The following is a 23398-nucleotide window of genomic DNA, read 5'->3' on the forward strand; positions in this document are numbered from 1 at the left end:
AGGGGTAAATGTAGGGGTATGGGTGGGTTTCGCTTCGGCGGGTCGGTGTGGACTTGTTGGGCCGAAGGGCCTGTTTCTACACTGTAATGTAATCTAATCTAATCTTCCTTGCTTCACTTGCCCCTATCATCATGACTTTTCCTCTGCATTCCAGTTTGCCATTTCCATTCCCCAGTGCTTCCAACTTTAAATTCAATTCCCTAACATCCTTTTCTCCCCAGCTCATCTTTCTGTTGAGCCAGATATGTTTGTAAAACTTACAAATGTTGGAAAGCCAAAAACTGGAATAGATGCCACGTAGTACTTTATATTTGTAAATTATCAACTTTTGAATGAGATGAAAAATTTAAACCAGAACATGATGCGTTCCTCAGAGTGATAAGCATCTTATATAGAAGGTATTTAAATAATTAGGAGTTGTCACCCAATCTCCAGCAGCTCACTACAGAAATTGGAGAGAAATCTTTGCAGAGTTTTCATTCTCAAATTGGCCTGAGCCAGGATAGGTTGGTGGTTTGACAGGTTAGTCTGTTTATTACGATTTTCCCATCAACTTGTGTCAGTTCTATTTATTTTTGTTTCTTTTCCGATGGTTTTTGCCATGAAAAATGTGTGTGGATTTCATGGCTATTCCTTTGCTACATTGCAAGCAGTAAGCTAAAAACTGAAAGCCAGTAAATTGTGCCTTCTCTCACTCCTCCTTCAGTGCCACATTTCTTAGTGTCTTCAGAATTCTGTGATCCAGCAGGAAGAACTGGAAAAGAAAGATAATGGAAATCTTTATTTGTTAGATAAGTCATCAGAAATGCAGCATACTTTCCTGGTGCAGTACATTCCTGACAACGTCTCAGGATGGAGGAGAGGTGTGGAATTAGCAGCAACAAATAGTGATGTCAATGATTCCATTTCCAAATTGTCTTTTCTATCATGTCACAGACTCTAGTTTATTTTTAAAGTGTGGTTACTGATGTTTTGATCAGCTAATTTGATCCCACAAACAGCAATGAGATAAATAGCCAGTTCACAATGGTGATTGAGGGATAGTGTTGATTGGGAGATTGGAGATTTGCCTTGCATCTCTTTCAGTTGCGCCATGGATATTTCACATTCACCTGTACATGTAGGCAAGACCTTGACGTTTCAACTTATCTGATGGAAAAGCTTCTAATAGGCAAAAGACTTTCAGCGTTATCTATCTAGGTTATATACTCAAATCTTGAAGTGAGGCTTAATCTCATGACTTTTTGACATGGAGCCGAGAGTGTTACTACTGAGCCAAGCTAACATATTTGCAATCATTGCTAACTGTCTTCACATCCAAAATAATGAACAAATCAGGATTATAAATGCAGTGCCAGAATAGGCATACCTAGTAGAAGAATGGCATTCAGTATATAGTTAGTTACACTGAATACATCATATTTAAATCAAATTTAGACCAATACAAGCCTATTGCATTGATTTTGTTAACAAACTCTGTAATATAAAACAAATCCGATCAATAGAACACTTTAGAAGATTTGATTAACTGAAAAAGATTGTTTGTGGATACATAAGAACAGAATAGACCGTTCAGTTCTTTGAGCATTTTCCACTATTCAATGAGATCATGTCTGACGTGTGGCCTGACTCCATATACTGCTTTTGGCCCATATCCCTCAATACTTTTGCTTAACAAACATTTATCTATACAGGTTTTGATTTTAAAGTATGATCAGATTGGTAAGTAGTGAAGAACTTAGTAAACTTAACACATTCCTCCCAATAACATTATGTCATACACTATGCAGAACATGTTGAGGCACTCTTAAAGGGTATAGATGGGAATTGGCCACTCGCTAGTGTGATACAATTAGAAGAGAATATGGTGACAAAATAAGGCGAGAATGAAAAAATCAAATTCTTGACATTGAGAAAACCTATTCAGGTTTTCCCTCAAACCATAAATGGTAACTTCTAAATCTTACTCTAGAGTGTTCCTTTCTTATTTCCATACATCTCACGAAAGCCCTACCTCGCCCAATTTACATCCCACTTCTAATTCTCTTCTCATCCACTGAGAAATTAGATGGTACAACTTGCCAAAAGGTGAAACAGAGCGAGGGCCTGGTGGCTGCAGCTTGCTGAATGCCTGTCCCAGCCATCATGCAGCTGCTTCTTCTGCACAATGTCAGCGCATGCTCCACAGTCCCCACCCTCCTCAGTCCTTCAGTCTCACAACTGGCAAGCCACCAGCCTCAACACATCATCAGGCCTGCTCTTGGACCAATTCAGCCTCACCACTTCAGGCCTTCAACCCCTCACTTTGGAGTTAATGTATATGACTTACATGACTTGAATATGTATGACTTGCATGCTCTGCCCGGTCACTTTATACACAGGGACACATACATCTCGTGCACATGCACAACATACTTTTGTTTCAACTTGGACAAATGTATCATCTTGGCATTTAGCTTGATTTCATAGCACTTGCTCACTTTAGCATTGAGTTATAGGCTGACAAACTCTGAGTGGGTCACATTGTTTTCTCAGTGCACAAGATCTTGCATGCTCAGCTACAGGTTTCAACCTCTGGCTTAATGTGTCATTTAGTGTAGAGAGGCAGCTTGTGACAATGGGGATCTGTGGATCGACAATTACTCAGTCAGACAGGGAGGCGCACTTGTCCTTGTATGATACCAGATGGCAAGACAAGGAGCAGTCCTTTAGCTGGGTGAAAGGGACTATAGACAATCATACAGCTTATCCAATTGCACCTCAAGGAGTTGGCCATGTTCAGTCCCACAGGTCAACTACAAGCTGCCAGATTTATAGGTAGGTCAGTCAGGGTGCTGTTGAGGCATTAGGCTGCAGGTAAGCTCAGTTTTTTCCTGCAATTAAACGAAGGGGGGAGATTTAGCATGAAATAAAAGTAGAAATTGCTGGAGAAATTCAGCAGGCCTGAATGCAGTGGAGAGAAAGCAGAGTTAATGCTTCAAGACTAGTGACCCTCCAGAATTTTCAAAATTTAGTGCATTGGAAATGTGTGGAAGAGTGGTTAGTGGTCAAACTGGAGCAGGAGGGATGATGAGATGTCCCTGTAAGTGAGTGAGAAACACAAGGCAGGGATGGTTAGTAATTCAGGAGGAGGAGATGGATGTGAGCACTTGAGCTGACATAATGCATGTAAAGTGAGGGTTGTAATCCATGAACCTTGGTGAAATGCATGTACAGTGGCAGAATGAGTGAGTGCTGGCCTATACATGTAAAGTAGCAGAGAGAATCTGATGGTATACATCCTTGCAGAGCATAGAAGATCATTGAGTTGTGGCATTCCTGGGCATTCCCTCTGACTTGGGAATGCAGCACTGACACATGCTGTAATTTTGTTCAGACTGGCTGGGTATGATGGTGTTGCCTCCTTTGATAGTCAGCAGGAAAAGGGACATCCTCCTCTCCACTGTCCCACCCGGATCTTCCTCAGCCTGCCTGTACTGCACCCCTGGCATCTTATATGCACCTTGATGGTTCTGTGACCTTTTGTGGTTTCAACCAGTTTCAGTCACTGAAAAGATTTGGTTTCCAATCTCAGTTTTGGTCTTCGCTTCCTGAGAAAGTGAAGTGGGGCACTTCCACGACCGGATCCTTGTTTCGATTTGGATCAGTCACAAAAAACCCAATCTTTGAAAACTATAGTTTCCATGTTAATCTACACAGTGCTGCTAATATTAATTATTGGTTTCACAATACTGCCCCACCATGAGATGAGTTTCTTGGGAGTAGACTATCACAAGAATAGGCAATGTGGTCTTCAGAGATGGACAGACATTAAAGCAGGAGAAAGTGAGGACTGCACATGCTGGAGATCAGAGTCAAGATTAGAGTTGTGCTGGAAATGCACAGCAGGTCAGGCAGCAGCCAAGGAGCAGGAAAATCGACGTCAGGTAGGAGCCCTTCATCAGGAACCAGACAGTTAAAGCAATCTAGTTTTCATACAGGGGCCATTTGCAGAACCTACCAGGTCAGTCCAGAGACCATGAGCACCTCCAAGGTACCCTCCCAGTAGAAAGCTGAAGGACCAGTAATGCTTTTGCTCATTGGCATAATAAATGAACTACAAGAGTTAAAAGCCCACAGCTCCAGCAAAAATCCCTCACTTTGAGGGGTTTCCCCTTCCACGCAGTTGGCCTGACATAACAGTGGGCCTTCTGAATTTCAAATTTTCAACAGCCTTCTGGAAATCCCTTCTTTTTGAACTGCTTATGTGTCTCTGAATTGTCTACCTCTCCCATGCGGCTGCCAAACAGTCAGAGCTACAGGCCGTGTAATTCCATTCTCATGAGTCTGGCTGCCATGTTTAATTGGATGGCAAATGCAGAGGCAGACAATTACCGATCTGACTCACGTAAAGTTGTGCTGTCAGGTATCTTTACAACAAACAGATAGGGATCCACAGTAAGTCCCGATACTGAGCTCCCCTAGCCCTGCAGTGGTATCCAACTTAGTAATTGCATCCCTAAATTTAATATGTTCTTCAACTCCTCCCTCAACATAAATAATGGATAGTACTCTTGTATGTGAACCTGAAATCTTAAGCAAATGTGTTAAACCTGTAAAAGTAAATCAGTAGTAAATCATAAGTTAATGAAGCTGCCATGTTCTACAAATATTGCATGAATTAGAAGGAAGAGCAATTCATATGGCTTATTGATTCCCCCCCCACCCTCAACCACTATTTTGTTATTCGCTAAAATACTGTCTGAACTGATTTTGGCTTTAATTTCACTTTGTTGCTTGTTCCCTATAACAGTTGACTTCCTAGTTAATCAAAACTTATCTAACTCGACCATGATTGTATTCCATGACCAGTCTCAATAGAAGAGAATTCCAAAGAATAATGACACTCTGACAAAATTTCTCATTATAATCAATTTTCTGCCCACTCCTTTACCTATCTATATCAGTTTGGAGGCTTTTTGTATCCTCAATTCTCAGAACTTGGTCTCTTACCTATCTGTGTACCAGCAACAAATTTGGCTGCAGCACAGTTGCTCTACTCAGCTGAGAAATTAATGTAGCTTATAAATAGTTTAGGACCCAGACTAACCTCTGTGGCACTTCATGAGTTACATTTTGCCAGTATTAAGATTATTTATTTATCCTGAATCTCTGGTTCCTGTTAGTTGTTTCAATCTTCTAATCTTAATATAGCACCCATAATACATTAAGCTCTTGTGAAGTAAGTTTTTATGTGGCATCTTATTGAACTTTTTTTGGAAGTCCAAGCACTCTACCTCTACTGATTTCCCTTTATCCACACGTGCTTAAAGAAGTCTCAAAGATCTGTCAAGCACAATTTTTCTTCTGCAAAATCACATTGAATCTGTTTGGTGGAAGCAGAACATTTCAGAAGCAAACATACAATCTCCTTAATATTGATTCTAGTATTTTTTTTCATTGACGGAGTTGAGACTAACTGGATTATAGTTATCTGCTTTCTATCTCTCTCCTTTTTGAATAATGGTGTAACATTGACCATTTTCTAATCTGTTGGGATGTGTCCAGAAACAAGAATGTTATTGGAGATTACAACACACTTTCTCTGCAATTACTTTCTTTAAGTTCCTATAATATAGGCAATCGGATCTAAAGGAATTATTAATCTTTTAGTCTCATTTATTTCCCCATTTTTTTCTCCAGTCATAGTGATTGCTTTCAATAACTTTCACTTTGAACTCTGGTTTATACCATTCTTCGGATGACTTCTGTATATTCTATTATGGCTTTAGTGCTGTTTTTAAGCACTTTTCCTATTCTCTCATTAGTTTTTGGTCTAGTTCTATATTTGTATACTCCATTCTGTTCCATCAAATTCTGTTATGCAAAGTTGTCCTGTGCTATTGGCTTTTTCTTTCTCCTTCCTTTTCCAAATCTCTCTTCACATGCACAGTCCTCTCCATCCATTTAGTTACAAGCCCTTTCTATAACTCTGGCTATACAAATCACCAGCATAGTTTAAGTATAGACTGTCTGAGAAGTACAGTGTGTATCTTCCCAAAAACTGGTATCAGTACCCCATGGATTGAAACCCATTTTCCCCCAGCATCGATCTTTGAGGTATGGATTCAACTTTTTGATATTGATTACACTATACTAGTTTGCTCATGGCTGATATTGTCATCTAGAGATTATTAGCTCTGTTGTTTTGCTTTTAAATGTTGTCCCTAGCTGCTCATGCTCAGCAGAATATCTTTATTCATCCTATCTATGTCATTGGTCCCTGCATTGAACCAAATAGCTGAACCGTTGCGCTCAAGGCCTGAGAAGTTTACTTTAACTGTGGGCAGGCAAACACGGTGCTCAGAGGACGTAAAGTATTAGTTACAGGAGAACAGGGTCTATCCCCCTAAATTGTCCCCTACAACAGCAGTTTTTGTTTCCTCAATTTCAATAGCTCCATGTACCACCATGTTGTGATGGTTTGCTCATTGTAAGGGTTGAGGCTCTTCTGTTGTTATCTTCTGGATAACAAAACTGCCTCTCTTATGGTCACATCCTCTTGTCCTTGACTATAAGCCAAATCTGAAGCATTCAGCCTAAGGCATATGACTGCCTCCTGGAACAGTGCCCAGGTAATTTTCTCCCTCTTTGATGTATTGTAGTGCCCGAGGTTTGGACTCCAGCTTCTGAACTCTAAACCAAAGGTCTTTGTGCTGCACATACTACTGTGGATTATGATTAATATGCTGGTGTCCACTAACTCCCACAGTTTACAGCTGCAACACATCACCTGAGCTATCATTTTTATTTTGTAATTATTTAATTTGTTTAAAGTTTAGATTATCACTTATTAATTATCCATTGTTATATTATGAAGATAACTAAGTTACACTATAAATTCAATATTCATATAACCCCATGGCTGGTTCAAAGTACTACACAGATTAGAAAACAAAAATTTAATATTCACCTGTTACCTATCTGCACATGTTTAATGCTTCCAGGCTTCAGCTTTTGGGTCTCACTGTCTCCAGCTCCCTCAATGGAAAAACTTTATAAAAGTCAGAATAGTATATTTTTCCTCACTGCAACAAATTCCCTCAGCCATAGCTCTCACTCTCCACTGCCATCCTTATACACTTATTTCGTGCTCAAATGGCCTTATATAATTTGAAAACTCTCCTTCATTTTTGTAGACAATATTATCCATAGCAATTATAATGAATTAACCACACAAGTTTATGTGCTTACGTTAAATGTATGTAGACACGTTCTGCTGTTTGGAAGTTGTCAGGACCATTCTAGGAGTTGGTATTTAAGATTTCTGCAGATTTGAGTGGGATGTTTATGTTTTAGAAGACTTCCTCAATCAGCTTTGCAAGTTGAGGTATAAACCATGGATTAAAAGCAGGCAGAGTGTAAAGCTGAGTAAAAATAATGTTATCTCCTTTGCTTTTCAACTTGAACTACTGTAACACCAGTTTGAACCGTATAGGCTGAAGTGAGGGATGATTGCATGTGATTGGAAAGGTAAGTGATTACTAAATAACGTGTGAACCAAATTGTTACTTCTGGCAACTAGGAAAGTGTCAAAAAAGAAGATCAATAGTGTAAAACTGAACAAGTCTTTAGATGCATTGATATATATTATCCCCTGGATAAAATGCTGTCCTGTATTGCAAAATATTTAAAGGCTTTCCCAACATGAGCACAACAGCTAATTTTTCAAATTTGCATTCATCTAAAAAACTCGGGCAGTGTTTTTGTGAATGGAAACAGGCTTTTTAAACTGGCTGCTTCAGTTATGATCCTTTGGTCTAGTCAGAAGACCTGACTCCAAGCAACCCACTCTCCAGTATATGAAAACTGAACCTGCTGGCTCTGCCAGGGTAAAGGCAGGATGGCAACATCAGGAACATTTCTGAATATGATTCCTGCCCCAAGATGAGCTCCAACTGAAGATGTCTGTTTCTTTGTAGTAATCAGCTAAATTTGTCAATTCCTCTTAGCCATTGCTTGTTTCCCAGGAGAGTTTCCCAGCATAAAAATGAATATGGTTGTCTTTAACCCCATTGAGTATGGATATCTGTATGCAAGATGTTAGTCTTATTAAGATAAAATGGAGTGAATTTAGTGGTGACAGCTGATATTACCATCTGATTACCCTAACAAGTTTAAAGTCTGGGAGAAACTGCATTGATGCATATGCACATATAAATATCTTAAGCCTTGCTGCCCATCATAGCCATTTGGTGAAAATCCTGATGACCATTTGTTAAATTTTAATGTAATGTTAGAAATGTACTTAATGGCAGGTGTTTTTCGTCTATGAAATCTTTCAGAAACCCAGGCTAATTAGAACTGCTGTCAATATTGAAAGTGTCATAGCTCTTCTGGTTTTTGTGAAGATGGGGATATTGGATCAGTTGTCGATTCCACTGCTTTCCTGACTTTTGCTTCTCATGAGGCTAATGGACAGGAGAATTGGAAGATATATTTTAGTAGTGATGGATTCAATGTTATGCATTTCACATTGTTGTTCAAAGATTCAATGATCTTTTTTGTTCCATTACGTGAAATTTGTTGATTTCAATGCTAGTATGAAAATATTTAGCAGTGGAACAGTATTCAATAATCCAAAAGGAGAAAATGTAATCATTCCAAAACCTAAAGGTGATATTTTCTATTCACAGCCTGAGCGACCTGTTGTGTTAAGCTCTAAAAAGCCAACGCAAACCTAGGGTTGAATCTTTTGGTAGATAAGCAACCATCTTGTCACGATAAGTTCATTATTATAATTAAAATGTCAAGTTATTGTTATTATTTCCTTCAATTTAATCTAGCATTACAATACTCATTAAGCATATATGTATATATAAACTTGTTTTAGGGCTATTATGCTGCACTTGTTAATCTTAAGTTTCCACAAGAGATGGGCCTATCTGTACTGCACATTTCCTGCATTTCAGTAATGCTGCATTTGACTCTAAATTATTTTTATAGCTTTTTATGGGGACAGAGGATGCATGTCACTTCATATTTCCCTAAGGGCAAGATCTATCAAGAGTTTCATTGAAAGTCTCGTACATTAGAGATACTAAGGCATAGTATGCCTCAAAGCATTTTTACTGTTCACAGGCATGAAAACTTCTATATATTGGAATTTTATGCCATTATGAACTTATTTTTCAGAAGTTTGATTTAATTCATTGCTCTGAACCCAGAGTGTATAAAGAATGCAATGTGTTATTAACATATCAAAATTTGGCAAACTGAGTTTGTGCTGTGAAGTTATTTGCTGTAATACATCAAACATGTGTCCTCTGTTGCTATGCAACCAAGCAGCTGTAATTTTCTGCATTTTCAACTCACTTTCATACTGTACTATTTTATCAAACATGCTGCAAAGTTATAAGGGAGGAGGCTGCCTAGCAAAAGGAAGGATTGCTTATGACGTTGCTGCTTTTCTCTGCAAGATTTTCTTCACCTCAGTCCTCAAAAGGGGGAAGTAGTAATGATGAAACAATTGCAGGCTGAGATTAACCCCAGTTCAGAAGCACTCCTGCTCTATGACGAAGACTTTGGATAATTAAGAGGAGTACTGAACAAAAAGGCAACAATGCATCCTATAATTCATAGACTTCTGATACTAAATAAACTGGCTTAGTATCAGCAGAGCTTTAACTATTCTGTAATGCATGTGCTTTCCAGATGTCATTATCGCATCAATTATAAGCATTTGAGGACATAAACTTAAGACTGCCATGGGCTGAACATTGTTTCTGAAATCTATATGGACCAAGGATTCTGGAACAAGAAATCAAGCAATCTTAATTGTGAAACCTGTTTTGGGGACAGGAGAAGGGAAAGGAGGGAAGAAATGCAACATTCTAGTTCTGTTATTTTTAAGAAGCTGGATACATTGACTTGGTGGAGTGCTTTTATTCACTGTTCAAAGACTGAACTATTACATTAAAATCACAACTGTACTGGCCTTTACACCTGGGAAAATTGCCAGTGTTGTTGCCAAAGTTTAGGTGGATTGAGGTGCATGGTTAAAGGAAGAGGAGGACTTATCTGTACATCACAAAATCTGCTAGGAGCTGAGCCAGGAGTGACTCTGATGTAATCAAAACCACCCAACCCTCCTAGGGGAGGGAGGGGCAAAGGGTGAAAACAATGGGGGAACATTTTTGTCTCAAAATTGAAGAACAAGGCTGAAAAAATATTCATCATATGCATGACATTTTATTGGTTAATTGCAACGTGCTACAACCAGCTTTTAATCACAGGGCATGTTTCATTGAACTGTAGAGTTAACATTTTGATCCTACAGAAATCCAGTTTCCACTCTTTGTGTTGTAAGGTTAACATTTGTAACAATGAGGATTATTGGTGACATTTTCAATTGAGGTCTCCATTTTATCAATATTAAATTTGCAATTGTTTGGATTATTGTACATGCAAAAAATTTTGAAGGAAATTTGTGCTTAGTTTATAATATCAGTGTTTTGAGATAAAATGTGTTTTGTTGTTCCAAAGATCAAGAATTTGAGAATACTTTGCTAGCTTTTATTGTGAACACTTGTACAACTTCTGTGATTTTTGACTTGCTATTGATTGATAATGTGAAATAATTTTCTTTGTACTGGCCATCAATCTCAGTAAATATAAGAACGAAGGGAGTATATTGTTGATACTGCTGTCTCCCGTTCATTCCCATTTCTGTTGGTGCAATGATGTAATTTGATTATTATTTGTAAAAGGCAGATATTGCAAGTGTTATGATCAAACACTTGCTTCTATGAAACATAATCTTGTGTTATAAAATTTATTTTGAATTGCGATTTCATTTGTCATGATTATTCTTTCCTGAGGAGGGTGTTTAATACTCTTCATTTCAAAAGCAGATAGAATTTTCATTCTTTACAAGATGATAAAGTGGACTATTTGTAGATTGATGAGTGATTGTAAGTGATAGCAACATAACCGGTAATTTTACAAATGAAAGGAATTATTATTTCTTAGTAATTTTTGTGTTGCAGGATACAATTCAGCTGCAGCTTACCAGTTCTCCAAGTTTTCAAGATGATGATAAAACTAATAAAGAGGAATTGGAGAAAGAAAAGGACAAGGATAAAAACAGAGAGAAAGAAAAAACTAGTGAAAAACCTAAAATAAGAATGTTGTCAAAAGGTACGCATTTGAAATCAACCCCCTTTATTACTAAAAACAAGTAGTGGGTGCAGTTCTTATACCTCCTCTACTCTCTTGCCAATCTATGATGTGAGCAAAATGACTTAAAATGGTTATATTCAACTAATAGTTAAGACTGACAAAGGTTGTTGTTATAATTGATATAAGTTGGTTTTAAGTAAATGTAAAGGTTGACACATTCTATTAGACTTTAATTCATATAGGACCTGCATTATACAACAACTTTGGATTTTAAACAGAAAACAGGATTTTGGGAAAAATGCTTTCTGTTGGTACTTCTTGGAAGCATGCACAGTAATGTACCTGAAGTTCACATCATACTATCCTGAGATTGCCATGATTTACCGGCGCAGTTTATTTCATTGATTCATACCAGTACACTGGTCATGTCCATAGACTTAAATGCAATGCAATTTTATATTTGCACATTTCAAATCATTGCATTCACATTTGAAATGCAAAATGAAGCACTTTAATGAATTAACTCATCCATAAATTGCAATCTAAAATATTGAAAGATTTAGTATCAGGGTGAATGGCAAAGTCTTCATAAGCAGGAAATCAAGTAATAAATATGCAAAATAAATCATAACCTTATTTTTATTTTGCTGCACTTACACACTTTCTACTTGACAACTATTGTACAAGAACACTGGTAAGCATGCTGAGTCACCATTCAATGATAGCATGTTAAAACATTAATTCTAAGGCAGGTACAATATGAAAACAATGTTTGAAATCACAAAACTTAAAAAAAAACAGTTGCTGTGACATGTCATGAAATAAATTGTGGAACCCATATTGCAATCCTATGAAGAGATCACACAAAGATTATTTATTATAGAAGAAACAAAGAAACTTTAAGACATTAACTGGAAGACATCCGTACCAATGAAAGACACAGTAGACAAAAAGGAGGTTGTAATCAGTAATACAAAACATTCACACATCCATTTGTTGCTCGATCAAATCAACTCGTAAAGATGAACTATCATAGCATGGACATCAAAATAGCACTGAATGAGTGGGACAAGATTAGAAAAGTAATAACTACAGCGGATTATGAATGCAGCAGCAGGAAGTGCAATGTCAAAATATGTGGATGTTACTAAGCGAGGAGGGTGCAGTTAACACTGAGAAGAAACATAACAAACGTTAACAAACTTGCAGAATGGACATGTAAATGGCAAATGATTTAAGTATAGATGTGTGAGGTGGTGGATTTTGACAAGATGTCAACTGCTTATGAGAAAGTAACACGACAAAATGCATCGCTCCTATGTTTGTCACTACAAGTGATGTTGCATTATCAAAATGGTATCTGACTGTGGATGTGCACTTATGCTTGGGGGTTCGTTTGTTTAATTGGCCGGACATCTGGTTTGTGGTATAGTGTGATGTCAAAAGCATGGTTTCAATTCTCACATTGGCTGGTGTTAGCATGAAGGATTCTCCTTCTCAATCGCTCCCCTTGCCTGTTGCATGGTGACCCTAAGGTTAAATCACCATCAGTTGTCTCTCTCTGTCTCTGTCTAATGTGAGAACTGGCCTATGATCTAGTAAGACCATGGTGACTTTATGTTTACCTTTACAGTTATATTGTAGGCCAAACCAGGAGCCATTTAGGGTAGGTCATTAGTGAAGGCACACATAACGGTAGCTTGCAGAGTGTCAGATCACGATGGAGCACATAATGCTGATTTCATGCCAACTGAACCATGTACAACTTGAATACACTAGCTAACACTTGCATTCACACAGCAACAAGAGGAATTTTGCAAACTCATCCTCAGCCATTGCTATTTAAAAGATTCATCAGTTACTTTTAGGTTAGTTTTTGACTGATTTCTACATGCTGTTGCTAAGTTCATCAAAGTGTTTGGTGGTTATGGTGCTGTGTAAAGTTGCTGAAGTCTTAGAGAGGGTGATACGACACATGATAAAGGTTTTGGTTCTCACTTCAAACAGTCCGCTCAGATCACTTCTCCCATGTGTGAGTGTTTTGGTTTCTATTCCTCCTGGCCTACAGTGTGACTGGGGAAATTTAACAGAGATGACACAGAAGAGGGAAGTGGCCAAAAGAGGGAGGAAGAAAGGTGGGTCAAATTCATCTAGAGATCTTCAGGGAACCTGACCTTCAGTGAGGAACACTGGGTGGAAAACCTTCACTTCATGAAGGAGATGCTTATTGAAATCTGCCATCTGCTGCAGACAATCCTGCAGTGCCAGGACAGAGGGAGGACAATATTGTCAGCAGCTGTGAAGGTGACTATGACTATGAGAATGCTTTTGCATCAGTCCCTCTCCAGGCTGAAGCAGGTGATATTTCCAGCATTTCCCAGTCCACCAGCCACTATTGCTTGAGGGCAGTCATGAGGCTCTGTATGTAAAGACAGATGAACAAATTTCATTTTCCCTTGCCACGTGGAACAGGAATGCAACTTCACCAGATGCTGTAGGAAGCTATTGGCTAACCAAACCCTGCTTTGAAAATGCTGCATGGAAGATTTGAGAAATACCACATGCAAGAGGAGTTTTGATCTCTCAGTTGGTGTGGACTCAATTGCAGCACATTATTGAGGCAACTGCCTGGTATCCTGACAACAGTCATTAAACCTTTGTTCTGTGCCAGTCCACTTTTCCATTAACATTGGAACAAACTCAAGAAAACAGAGGATGGCTGCTGAGTGGCAAGATGTATCCACTCACCACCAGGCTCATGACTCCAGAATGCAGCTCACTCTTCCTTCAATGATCTTATCATCACATCCTTGCATCTGGTTTTACATCTTCCTTTTCTCCTTCTTCCTACACTCTGCTTCTATTTCCAACAATCATTCACCAGATCTTCTATCTGTCACAGGGAATGCCCATCTATCTGCTCCACTCTCCTCTCCAACCTATCACCTTCTCCTTCACCTCCATCTACCTATCGTACTCTCAGCTATCTTCCCTCTAGCCCCACCCCCTCCCATTTATATCTCAGCCACCTTGGGCCACACAACTCATTCCTGATGAAGGGCTTGTGCCCGAAACGTCGATTCTCCTGTTCCTCAGATGCTGCCTGACCTGCTGTGCTTTCCCAGTACTACACTTCTTGACTCTGATCTCCAGCATCTGTAGTCCTCACTTTCTATCGCAATCATTTTCTTTGCATTCCTTTTCATCTTTTTGTACTGCTCTTTATTTTCTTGAGACCTAATGACTTCCACTTCTTTAATAAATTCCTTCTTTACTTTTGCTGCACTTTCTGTCTTTTTTATTACACTACAAAGTTTATTTAGCAGCCCTCTTCTCGCCTGCTGATCTTTCACACACTTCTGCCATTGAATTCTACTGGTCTTCCACAGAGTCTGTATAACTTCACTTTATTTTTTTAGCTGTCTCTCCATCTGCTGTCTTAATTTTTCTTTTACTTGCAAATTTTTGAAATTCTACCACCTAATGTTCTGTCTACCCGTTGACTTCTGCTGATTTGTTCACTTTGCATGGAACTCTGCTATCAGCTCTCTATTTTGGGTCATCCTGCTCACAAAGACTTTGCAGCTCTTTGATTCCTTTGCATATTCTTTATTGACCATGCTGTGGTTCAGCTGTCTTTCACTACCACCTCTGTTGTAGTTTATAAGGTGGTTTCTGCATTTTGTTATTATCATTACCAGTTGGCATGACAACAAATTCCAGGATCTTGGCTGTTTTTTTAACTTGCTTCCTCAAAATCCTGTCCATCATAAATAACCTCATACCCTTCATTGTGCATAGGCACAATCATTGTAACAAGTTTCAAACACTTCCCAGTTTATTTAGGTCACCTATCTCTCCTAGTCTGTCACTATATTGTTCATCTGCTGCCAAACGTCTTCTTTATTCTCCAGTCTGCAATTGCTTTGTGGTGTACAACAGCTGATCATATTCTGTGTTTCAGCTCTAATTGCTAACATTGATGATTCTGTCACTGATTCTGCTGACAGCATTTGCTTCTGCTTTAGTTGTGTTGCCTTCATAATATATATTCTGCAAACACTTTATGCGGTCAACCAACCAAACCAGGATGGCTTACTGAGATGACCTGATAATGTTTAAATGGGAATAATCGAACAATGAGTCTTGAAGATTCATACTGGGGCTGTAATTATTTATATTGGCAACTTGTTCCAGTATGGGATTATTCTTTGCAATAAAGATTATTGATATATTGCCTTGGAAACAATTCAGTTTTATAGCTTGTGTGGATGACTACTTAGGTTTTGACATTTCATGAGGACACTACGTTTTGATTTCTGTCAATTCTCAGTCCGTTCCGTACCTTATAGAATATGTCGGTCTATTTTTTTCCCTCATTTGCTGTAGTGATCCCCACTCCAAATCTTTGATCAAGGATATGACATTGGTGTATTTTCCGTACTGAGAAATGTGCAGCATGGTTTGGATCGCTTCAGTCTTATTTTTATCCCTCAAAGGATCCTACATACAACCAGCATTCTCCAGGATTGGACAATCACATTTTGGTAAGCCATATCATTGATATTTCCATTGCAATATCCAAAGGTCCTTCCCCTGAATTCAAAAAATCCTATTTGCATTGGATGTTTTCTACTGAATGTGGAATTCGTATTGAAGGTTGTTTTTAAGATAAACCCCCAGGGATTGTTGTGCAACTGGCCTTTGGAGAACTTAGTTATCAGTTTTCGGACCCTTTTCATTGACAATGTAATGACATAATACCTTTTGGCATTGTATGCCATCTTGTTTTAGGCCTGACATGTTTTTCAATTCCAGAAGATCATCTTGCAATGAATTGATATGATTTTGAGTTTTTTTTTTGCATAATCCATTTAGTCATCTGAAAATACACTTTTTAACTTCTTGTGTAGATCATTTTTGTATTTCATGAAGAGTAAAGGTCCCAACACAATTGTCAGGGGCACTGCAGAGATGACATCTCTTGGAGAGGATGATTCCCCAGCATTACACCACTCTTTCTCTTCTTCTGGTGAGGAAATAGAGGATCTTATTCAAAAATGTTCCCCCAGTTCCACAGGAGTTTGAACAATAACTTGTCAGAAGGAATTTTGTGAAAGGCTTTTGAGAAATCTGGTATTGCCATGTGAGTAGTTTCATCTCTTTTGAGACTTGAAGCTAGATTCTCAATAGTCTGTAAAAGCTGTGTTTCAATAAATTTCTTCACCTGAAAATCATGCTAGCTACCTTGCACTCAAACTTCAAAGAGCTTTATGACCTGAGAATGAACATTATGTTCAAGCATTTTGTCCTTCATCTCTTCACCTAATATTAGGCCAACACCATTTCTTTTCTAATTCTGTCCACTGTAATTTGTTTCGCTTTACTGCCTTTAGGCTTTGTTTCATGGATACTGGTGATTTGTATTTCTTCTCTTACTATCAGGACAATTACTTCACTGCTGCTTCTTGTCAGGCTACCACTATTGCATCTTGCTGTTTTGAATATGGTCAACTTTTCACTTCTCCTTTGATATTCTTCTGGAGTGAAACTTGAACCCATGACTTTCAGACTCAAGAGTGCCACTGCACATTGAGGCTAACATTTTAGTGGTATTGAAAATTACATATAAAATGAATATGAGATGGAACATTTATGTTCAAAGACTAATAAGTGTCAAGTGAGCTATTAAAGATGCAAACATTGCGTGTTTTCAAAGTATTAATTGATCCAAAGAACAAAAGGAGGTGCATTGAACTTTAGGTTCATTGCTGTTTTATTCTCAACCTCTCCAATGCCCAATTTTTATTATTGACATAACTTCATTGTATTGATATAACAATCTGCAGTTAGTTTTTCTGTTTACTTTGAGTAATTAGAATATGTTCAAACTATTTGTTTGAAAAACAACATGCCGGTATATTACTTTGGAATTGAAACTTGTTATAATAATTATAAGCCTATATACAATGCGTTTAGGTTTTTCATTTAAATCCTTAAATTGCACTTCCTTTGGTGAAATTTACATGTTGGCTTCTTCTACAATATGTTGTGGACATTATTATCAGATGGAATGTACAACTGGGTGATAACGATAAAGTTTTCAAAATGAGACCTCTTTGTAATAAAGGATGAAATGTGGTCTGGAAGTTAGGTGGAGTTAAATTGTACAATATCATGCAAAGGGTTAATTATTTCATATGATTCTCCTGATCAAAGTGTTCTTTAGTTCTCATTCCACAACAGTTTAATGTTGGTGTTATTCGATAATATTTGGCATTACCAGTCGGGACATATGTGGAACAGCAAGTGGGGAAATACAAATCTTTAGTTAAGAGAGGTAATAGTTAAATTATGAATTGACTTTGTCATGAAAAACTGACTACATTAACATTCACAGATATGATTCTAAAATTTCCTCCAAGTATTGTTTGCATTGATATTTTGAAGGGAAATTTGACTTGTTATTTTCAGTGATATATTTCTAGAACAAAATATCCCCTTGCCCAACCTCCAATGAATGACTGTGACAAATCCCATAATCCTTTCTGATGTCAAATGGACAATTACTTTGTGGTGTTGATAATGAATGACAAAGAAACCTTGTTAATTTTTATCTCTGTTATTCAAAAGGTTGGTTTGCTTCAATGGTTTTTAAAAAATTAAACAATATGAAATTTGCCTATACAAATTCTGGATTAGAGACTATCCAGGGATTGGTCCACCCTCTGTATAAACAATCTTCTGAATAAAACAAAAAGTCAATTTAACCAATTTTTTCTGCGTTAATAATACAATTCTATTTTTATCAATTCATTCCTGGCAAGAACAATATTTTTTGCATACCTCTTGACATGATGGTAAGAGTTACCTTCTTACTCCATGTGATATAGGCATATGCACTGGACAGTTAGGTAGAGAACTCTAGAACCTTGATTCACTGATGGATATTTATTAACTGTTCTTTCCTTAGTTTGCTACTCTGTTACTTCAAAAACAGAGCACCTAACAAAATGCAGTTCCTAGATATTTAGTGTTCTGTGAAATCCATTGCACAAAATCCAATGATAAAGCGTAAATCAATATTTTTGACTTTGCTATTTTTAGACTGAGTTTTCCCATGTAATAATGTGTCTTTTCTAAATAATCTGGTAAAATTCATTAATTAATGTTCTCACACAGAGATTCACACTTTATGATTGCACATCAGAAATTTTGATTCTGAAGTTATCTTGGTTCTTGGTCCAAATTCTAGATTAGAGTGGTGCTGGCAAAGCACAGCAGGTCAGGCAGCATCTGAGGAGCAGGAAAAACTGACGACACTAACACTCTCAGATATGATTCTAAAATTTCCTCCAAGAATTGTTTTCATTGATATTTTGAAGGGAAATTTGACTCCAGCATCTGCAGTCCTCACTTTGCCCTTGGTTCTCCGTCCAGCCAGCCAAACCATATAGTGTATGTTAACTTTACATGTATGTTATTGATATAATCAAGATCATACAATGTTCTGTACCATAGTGTTTGAATTCTTAAGAGATTGAAATGTGATGGAATTGGACATTTGTTTTAAGTGTGTTTATAATTCAATGCACTTCTTGAGATTCATTTACTCTTGATATGTTTGGAGAGGTACATATACTGTATAATAGTTTGCCTAAATGGTTGTAATTTTTACTGATTGCTTATTTTGCAAAGTTTTCTAACTCATTATACTCTAAATTATTTAAAAGTATTGAAATTGTTTGCTGTTATGTCCCATCATTTAAGACTTTTTTTTATTACACTCTCTTTGAAAGCATTATTCACCATTTCCTTACCCGAGGCTAAGAATGTTCTTGACAAATGGCGTACTTTGATTTCTATTATGAATGATTTGCAGATGCCAGTGTTGGACTGGGGTGTACAAAGTTAAAAATCACACAACACCAGGTTATAGTCCAACAGGTTTATTTGGAAGCACTAGCTTTTATTCTGCCAACACCAGCTTCATCAGGTGGTTGTGGAGTATAAGGTATACTCTTATTCACCACAACCACCTGGTGAAGGAACAGCGGTCTGAAAGCTAGTGCTTCCAAATAAACCTGTTGGACTATAACCTGGTGTTGTGTGATTTTTTTAACTTTCTATTATGAAATCAGCCATGTTAAACTGGATGGGCATGGCCCTAATGAGCCTTAATGCTCAGAAAAGTGTTGGGGAAAGCATCAGTTATTTGGGATGTTGAAGATCGAGGGTGTGAATCTATATTGAGTAATTTCACTAAGTTCTCACATGTTCTGCTATGAATGACTCAACAAAACTATCCTATACAGATTATTCATCATCTTAATATTGTGATTTGTAATTTCTGAAACCCAGATGTTTTGCAAATTATTACTCTGCTTATCAGGTTTCTTTGTTTTTGGTGAAGGAGAGCCTAATACCTTCTTTCCCATTTTAAATCCATCAAGAAACAAAACAGTTCTGAAATGAGAAGGAACATATACAGGAAAGCTTATTAATTGAATTGACCTAAATAATGGCAACTCTTATACAATGTGAAGATTGAAGTCATTTTATGTACTCCAATAATATATGAGCAGTCCATCAGTTTAATATGTTAATGTTGCTTTATGTCTTATGTTAATGATGCTTTAAGAAAAGCAACAACAAAGGAAGTTAGTTCACAATATGATGTTCGGTCAAAGATTGCAGGAAAAATGGCACTGCTATTAGTGCTTTTAAAAATGTGGATTGCAGCAAGGAAAACGCAAATGAGTTTCAAATCATTGCGTGTTGTTTGTTGATTTCGATCACCCAGCTGAAAGCCTGGCAAGAATGGATATATGCTCCAATTTTCTATGTTGACATTCATTGGCCATAAATTGCTGAATTTACTTGTATATACAAATTAATTTCACTGCAGTCATTTAAACCTAATGTCTGTCAAATGTGGAAAAGGTATAACACACCAGCAGTTTTGACTCATTGTGGTTTCAATGGGTATACAAACAAAGATGTGCTGCTCCATTTAGTTAACCTTTCATTTCAAGACCTTCACTTCCTCTTGGGCCAGCAGTCGTGCCAATCTGAATTGCTTAGGATGCTTTTAGGTGCATTAGAACTGCTTTAAATTAACACATGCTGCTTCAGAGTCTAGTCAGAGTTATAATCTTTCATTCTGTTTCCCAATTTAGCTGTGAAGGGCACTATCTCAAATTAATGGTCCACACCAATCAATGTCTATTTTGTAATTTGAGACATTAGATTGAAAATATAATGAACATCTGTTAAAAATTTGTTCTTTTGTTGCAGATTGCAGTCAAGAGTATACAGATTCCACAGGGATAGATTTGCATGAATTTCTTATTAATACATTAAAGAATAATCCCAGGTTAGTACCTCCATATTTAAAGGGATAACTCAGTAAACATTTATTCAATTTTGTTTTTAGAGTACTCTTTATATTAACAATTTGCCAAATCAAACTGTGTTATATTTACCAAAATATCTGAGATGCAACAGCAGGTTTAACTAATGCTTGATTATGTCATGGAACTGGAATAATGGGCTAAATTCTGAAATGGGAACCCAACCCATCCAGAAGCTCCTCACTCTGGTTTTCAGAAAGACAGACAATGAAGGATACATTGATCTACCTTCGGATTGCGGCTGATCTCGGAGAACATTTTAAGGAGGCTTCAACTTTTTTACAGGATTTCAATTTTCAATCCACAGTCCACATTACCCAAGCCTCAGGGAACCTGGTAAGAGGAGGTAGAGAAGTCTCAGATCAGTTAGGTAAATGCATTTTATAGCATTGATTGAGGGGCAGGACAAGCAGGAAGAGTTTCCCATAGACCAACAAATGGCAGATTTCCTCCCTGAAGGACATTAGTGAATCAGGTGGGTTTTTCCAACAATGGGTAATGGTTTTATGATCATCATTAGACTCTTAACTCCAGATTATGTTTTTCAATTGAATTCAAATTCCACCATCTGCTATGGCGGGATTTGAACCTGAGTTCCCAGGACATTGCTTGGATCTCTAGATTAACAGTCCAGTTCTAATACCACTGGGCCACCACCTTCCCATTGACTTAAAAGAACTACTGTCATCATCAATTACTAATTCGCCCAACTTTGAAAGTCGCCCAGATAAAATAATTAAGATTCTTTTCCGATATGGGCTCTCAATGAAATTCAAAATGATTGAGATAGTATCATTTCAGGCAGCTCCATACTAAAATTTGAAGGTATGATCAATAAGTCCCATTGAACATTTCTCTAAGACTGTCATTCAAAAGATGCAGTAGTTTTTGTGCATTTGTTGCTGAATGTCATATGTACTTAAATGATATGTTTGTGGCTTTGGGGAAGAGTCCAAGAGACACAGACATTAATGTCTACAGTGAACAACTGGCTTAGACTTTCTTTGCCATATTTTACAGAACCAATAAAGCACTATCAGTTTCTGCTCTTCTCTATCACAGACCATCTTCCCTGTCTCTTCCACTCTCACCTCCAAAAACCATCAGAATAACCTTCTGGTGCCTCAGCTGCCTCCCTCTCTTAGCACATTGGACAACTATTCTCCCAAGGTTCCCCCTGCTCCATGTCTGAAACTATACCTTTTTCTTGTTTGTTTCCTGTCTATCATCATGCACTTTCTAAACTCATCTTCTCTATAAGACTCACTTCTTTCTTGCTTGAACCTAACCAGAGGTTAACTGACAATACAACTACTCTTCCTGCTCCCCCATGTTAACTAATGTTGTCACTGATTTCCTCTCTGCAGGAATACTACCCATGACTTTCTGTCTTGCAAATATTAATCCCATCTTGAACCTCCCTAGCATCTCCAAAGATTAGAACTTCATAATTTTCTACAAGATTTTCCCTCATTTTTCTAAACTCCAGTGAATGTAGTACTAACAGATCCAGTCTCTCTTCATACGTCAGTCCTGCTATCTCAGGAATCAGCCTGGTAAATTATTGTTGCAAAACCTCCATAGCCAGAGAAAAACTATACAAGTTACCCCAGGAGTAGTTTCACCAAGGCCTTGTGCAATTGCAGCTCTTATATTTGAATTCTCACACTGTAAAGGCCAACATGCCTTCCTCACCACCTGCTACACCTGCATGTTTACTTTCAGCAACTGCTGTACAAGGACACCCTGGTTTCATTGCCCCTCCCCCTTTCCCACACTATTACCATTCAGATAGTAATCCACTATCTCTTATGTGAGACCTTATGGAATGCCTCCTAAAAATTCAAATAAACAACATCCACTGAGTCCCTGATCTACAGTACTAGTTACATCCTCAAAAAATTCCATTACATTTGACATGATTGATTTCCCTTTCATAAATCCATGCTGATTCTGTCCAATCCTTTCACTGTTTTCCAAGTGATTTGTTTTTAAATTTTTCATTATGAGCTCTAGAATTTTCCCCATGACCAATGTAGGCTAGCCAGTCTATAATTCCCTGTTTTCTCTCTACCTCCTTTTTTTGTTGGCATTACATTAGCTACCCTCCAATCCATAATAGAAACTGTTCCAGAGTCTATAGAATCTTGAAAGATGACCACCAATGCATCCATTATTTCTAGGAGCATTTCTTTATGTACTCTGGTAAGTAAACTATTGAGCCCTGTCGATGTCTTGACCTTTAATACCATAAATTCCATGAACACCATTTCCCTGTTAATGCATTTTTTCAGTTCTTCCCTCTTACTCAATCCTGTGTTCCCCAATATTTTTAGGATGTTCTTGGTTTTCCTTTCTGAAGACAGAACCAAAGTTTACGTTTTAGGTCAGCCATCTCTTTGTTCCCAATGATAACCTTCTCTGTTTCTGACTGCAAGGGATTTATATTTGGTAATGTGATGTTGAGCTGCCTTCTTGAACAGCTGCAGACCATTTGGTGTAGGTGGACCCACAATGCTTTTGAGGAGAGTTCCAGGCTTTGAACCAGTGATACTGAAGAAACAGTAATATATTTCATGTCTGGATGGTGTGTTGCTTGGAAGGGAACTTGCAGTCGGTAGTATTTCTTCATCCTTCTAGATGGTAGTGATCATGGGTTTGGAAGATGCTGTCTAGAGACCTTGAGTAAATTTCTTTACTAATCTTTTTCTCTTCACATATCTATAGATTTCTCTTCACTTGTCTGTACACACTTATAGTTATATCCCAAACAATAGTGACTAGGGTGAGCTAACATTTTACATACTTTGCAATCAGTCATTAGC

At 37.6% G+C, this 23398-nt stretch overlaps 1 protein-coding gene across 1 annotated transcript in view; it reads left to right on the forward strand.

The window, feature by feature from the left end:
* LOC122549297 (cAMP-regulated phosphoprotein 21-like) overlaps nt 1-23398 on the forward strand; it is a 237615-nt gene that overhangs the window by 131376 nt on the left and 82841 nt on the right. The window contains exons 7-8 of the mRNA XM_087986133.1: nt 11028-11178; nt 20458-20536. Coding sequence (XP_087842259.1) covers nt 11028-11178; nt 20458-20536 — 230 coding nt within the window. The remainder of the gene's footprint in view (nt 1-11027; nt 11179-20457; nt 20537-23398) is intronic.

This window comes from Chiloscyllium plagiosum, unplaced genomic scaffold, assembly GCF_037043375.1.
Source record: "Chiloscyllium plagiosum isolate Xiang-an unplaced genomic scaffold, Cpla_swu_hap1 HiC_scaffold_4, whole genome shotgun sequence".
Lineage (NCBI taxonomy): Eukaryota > Metazoa > Chordata > Chondrichthyes > Orectolobiformes > Hemiscylliidae > Chiloscyllium > Chiloscyllium plagiosum.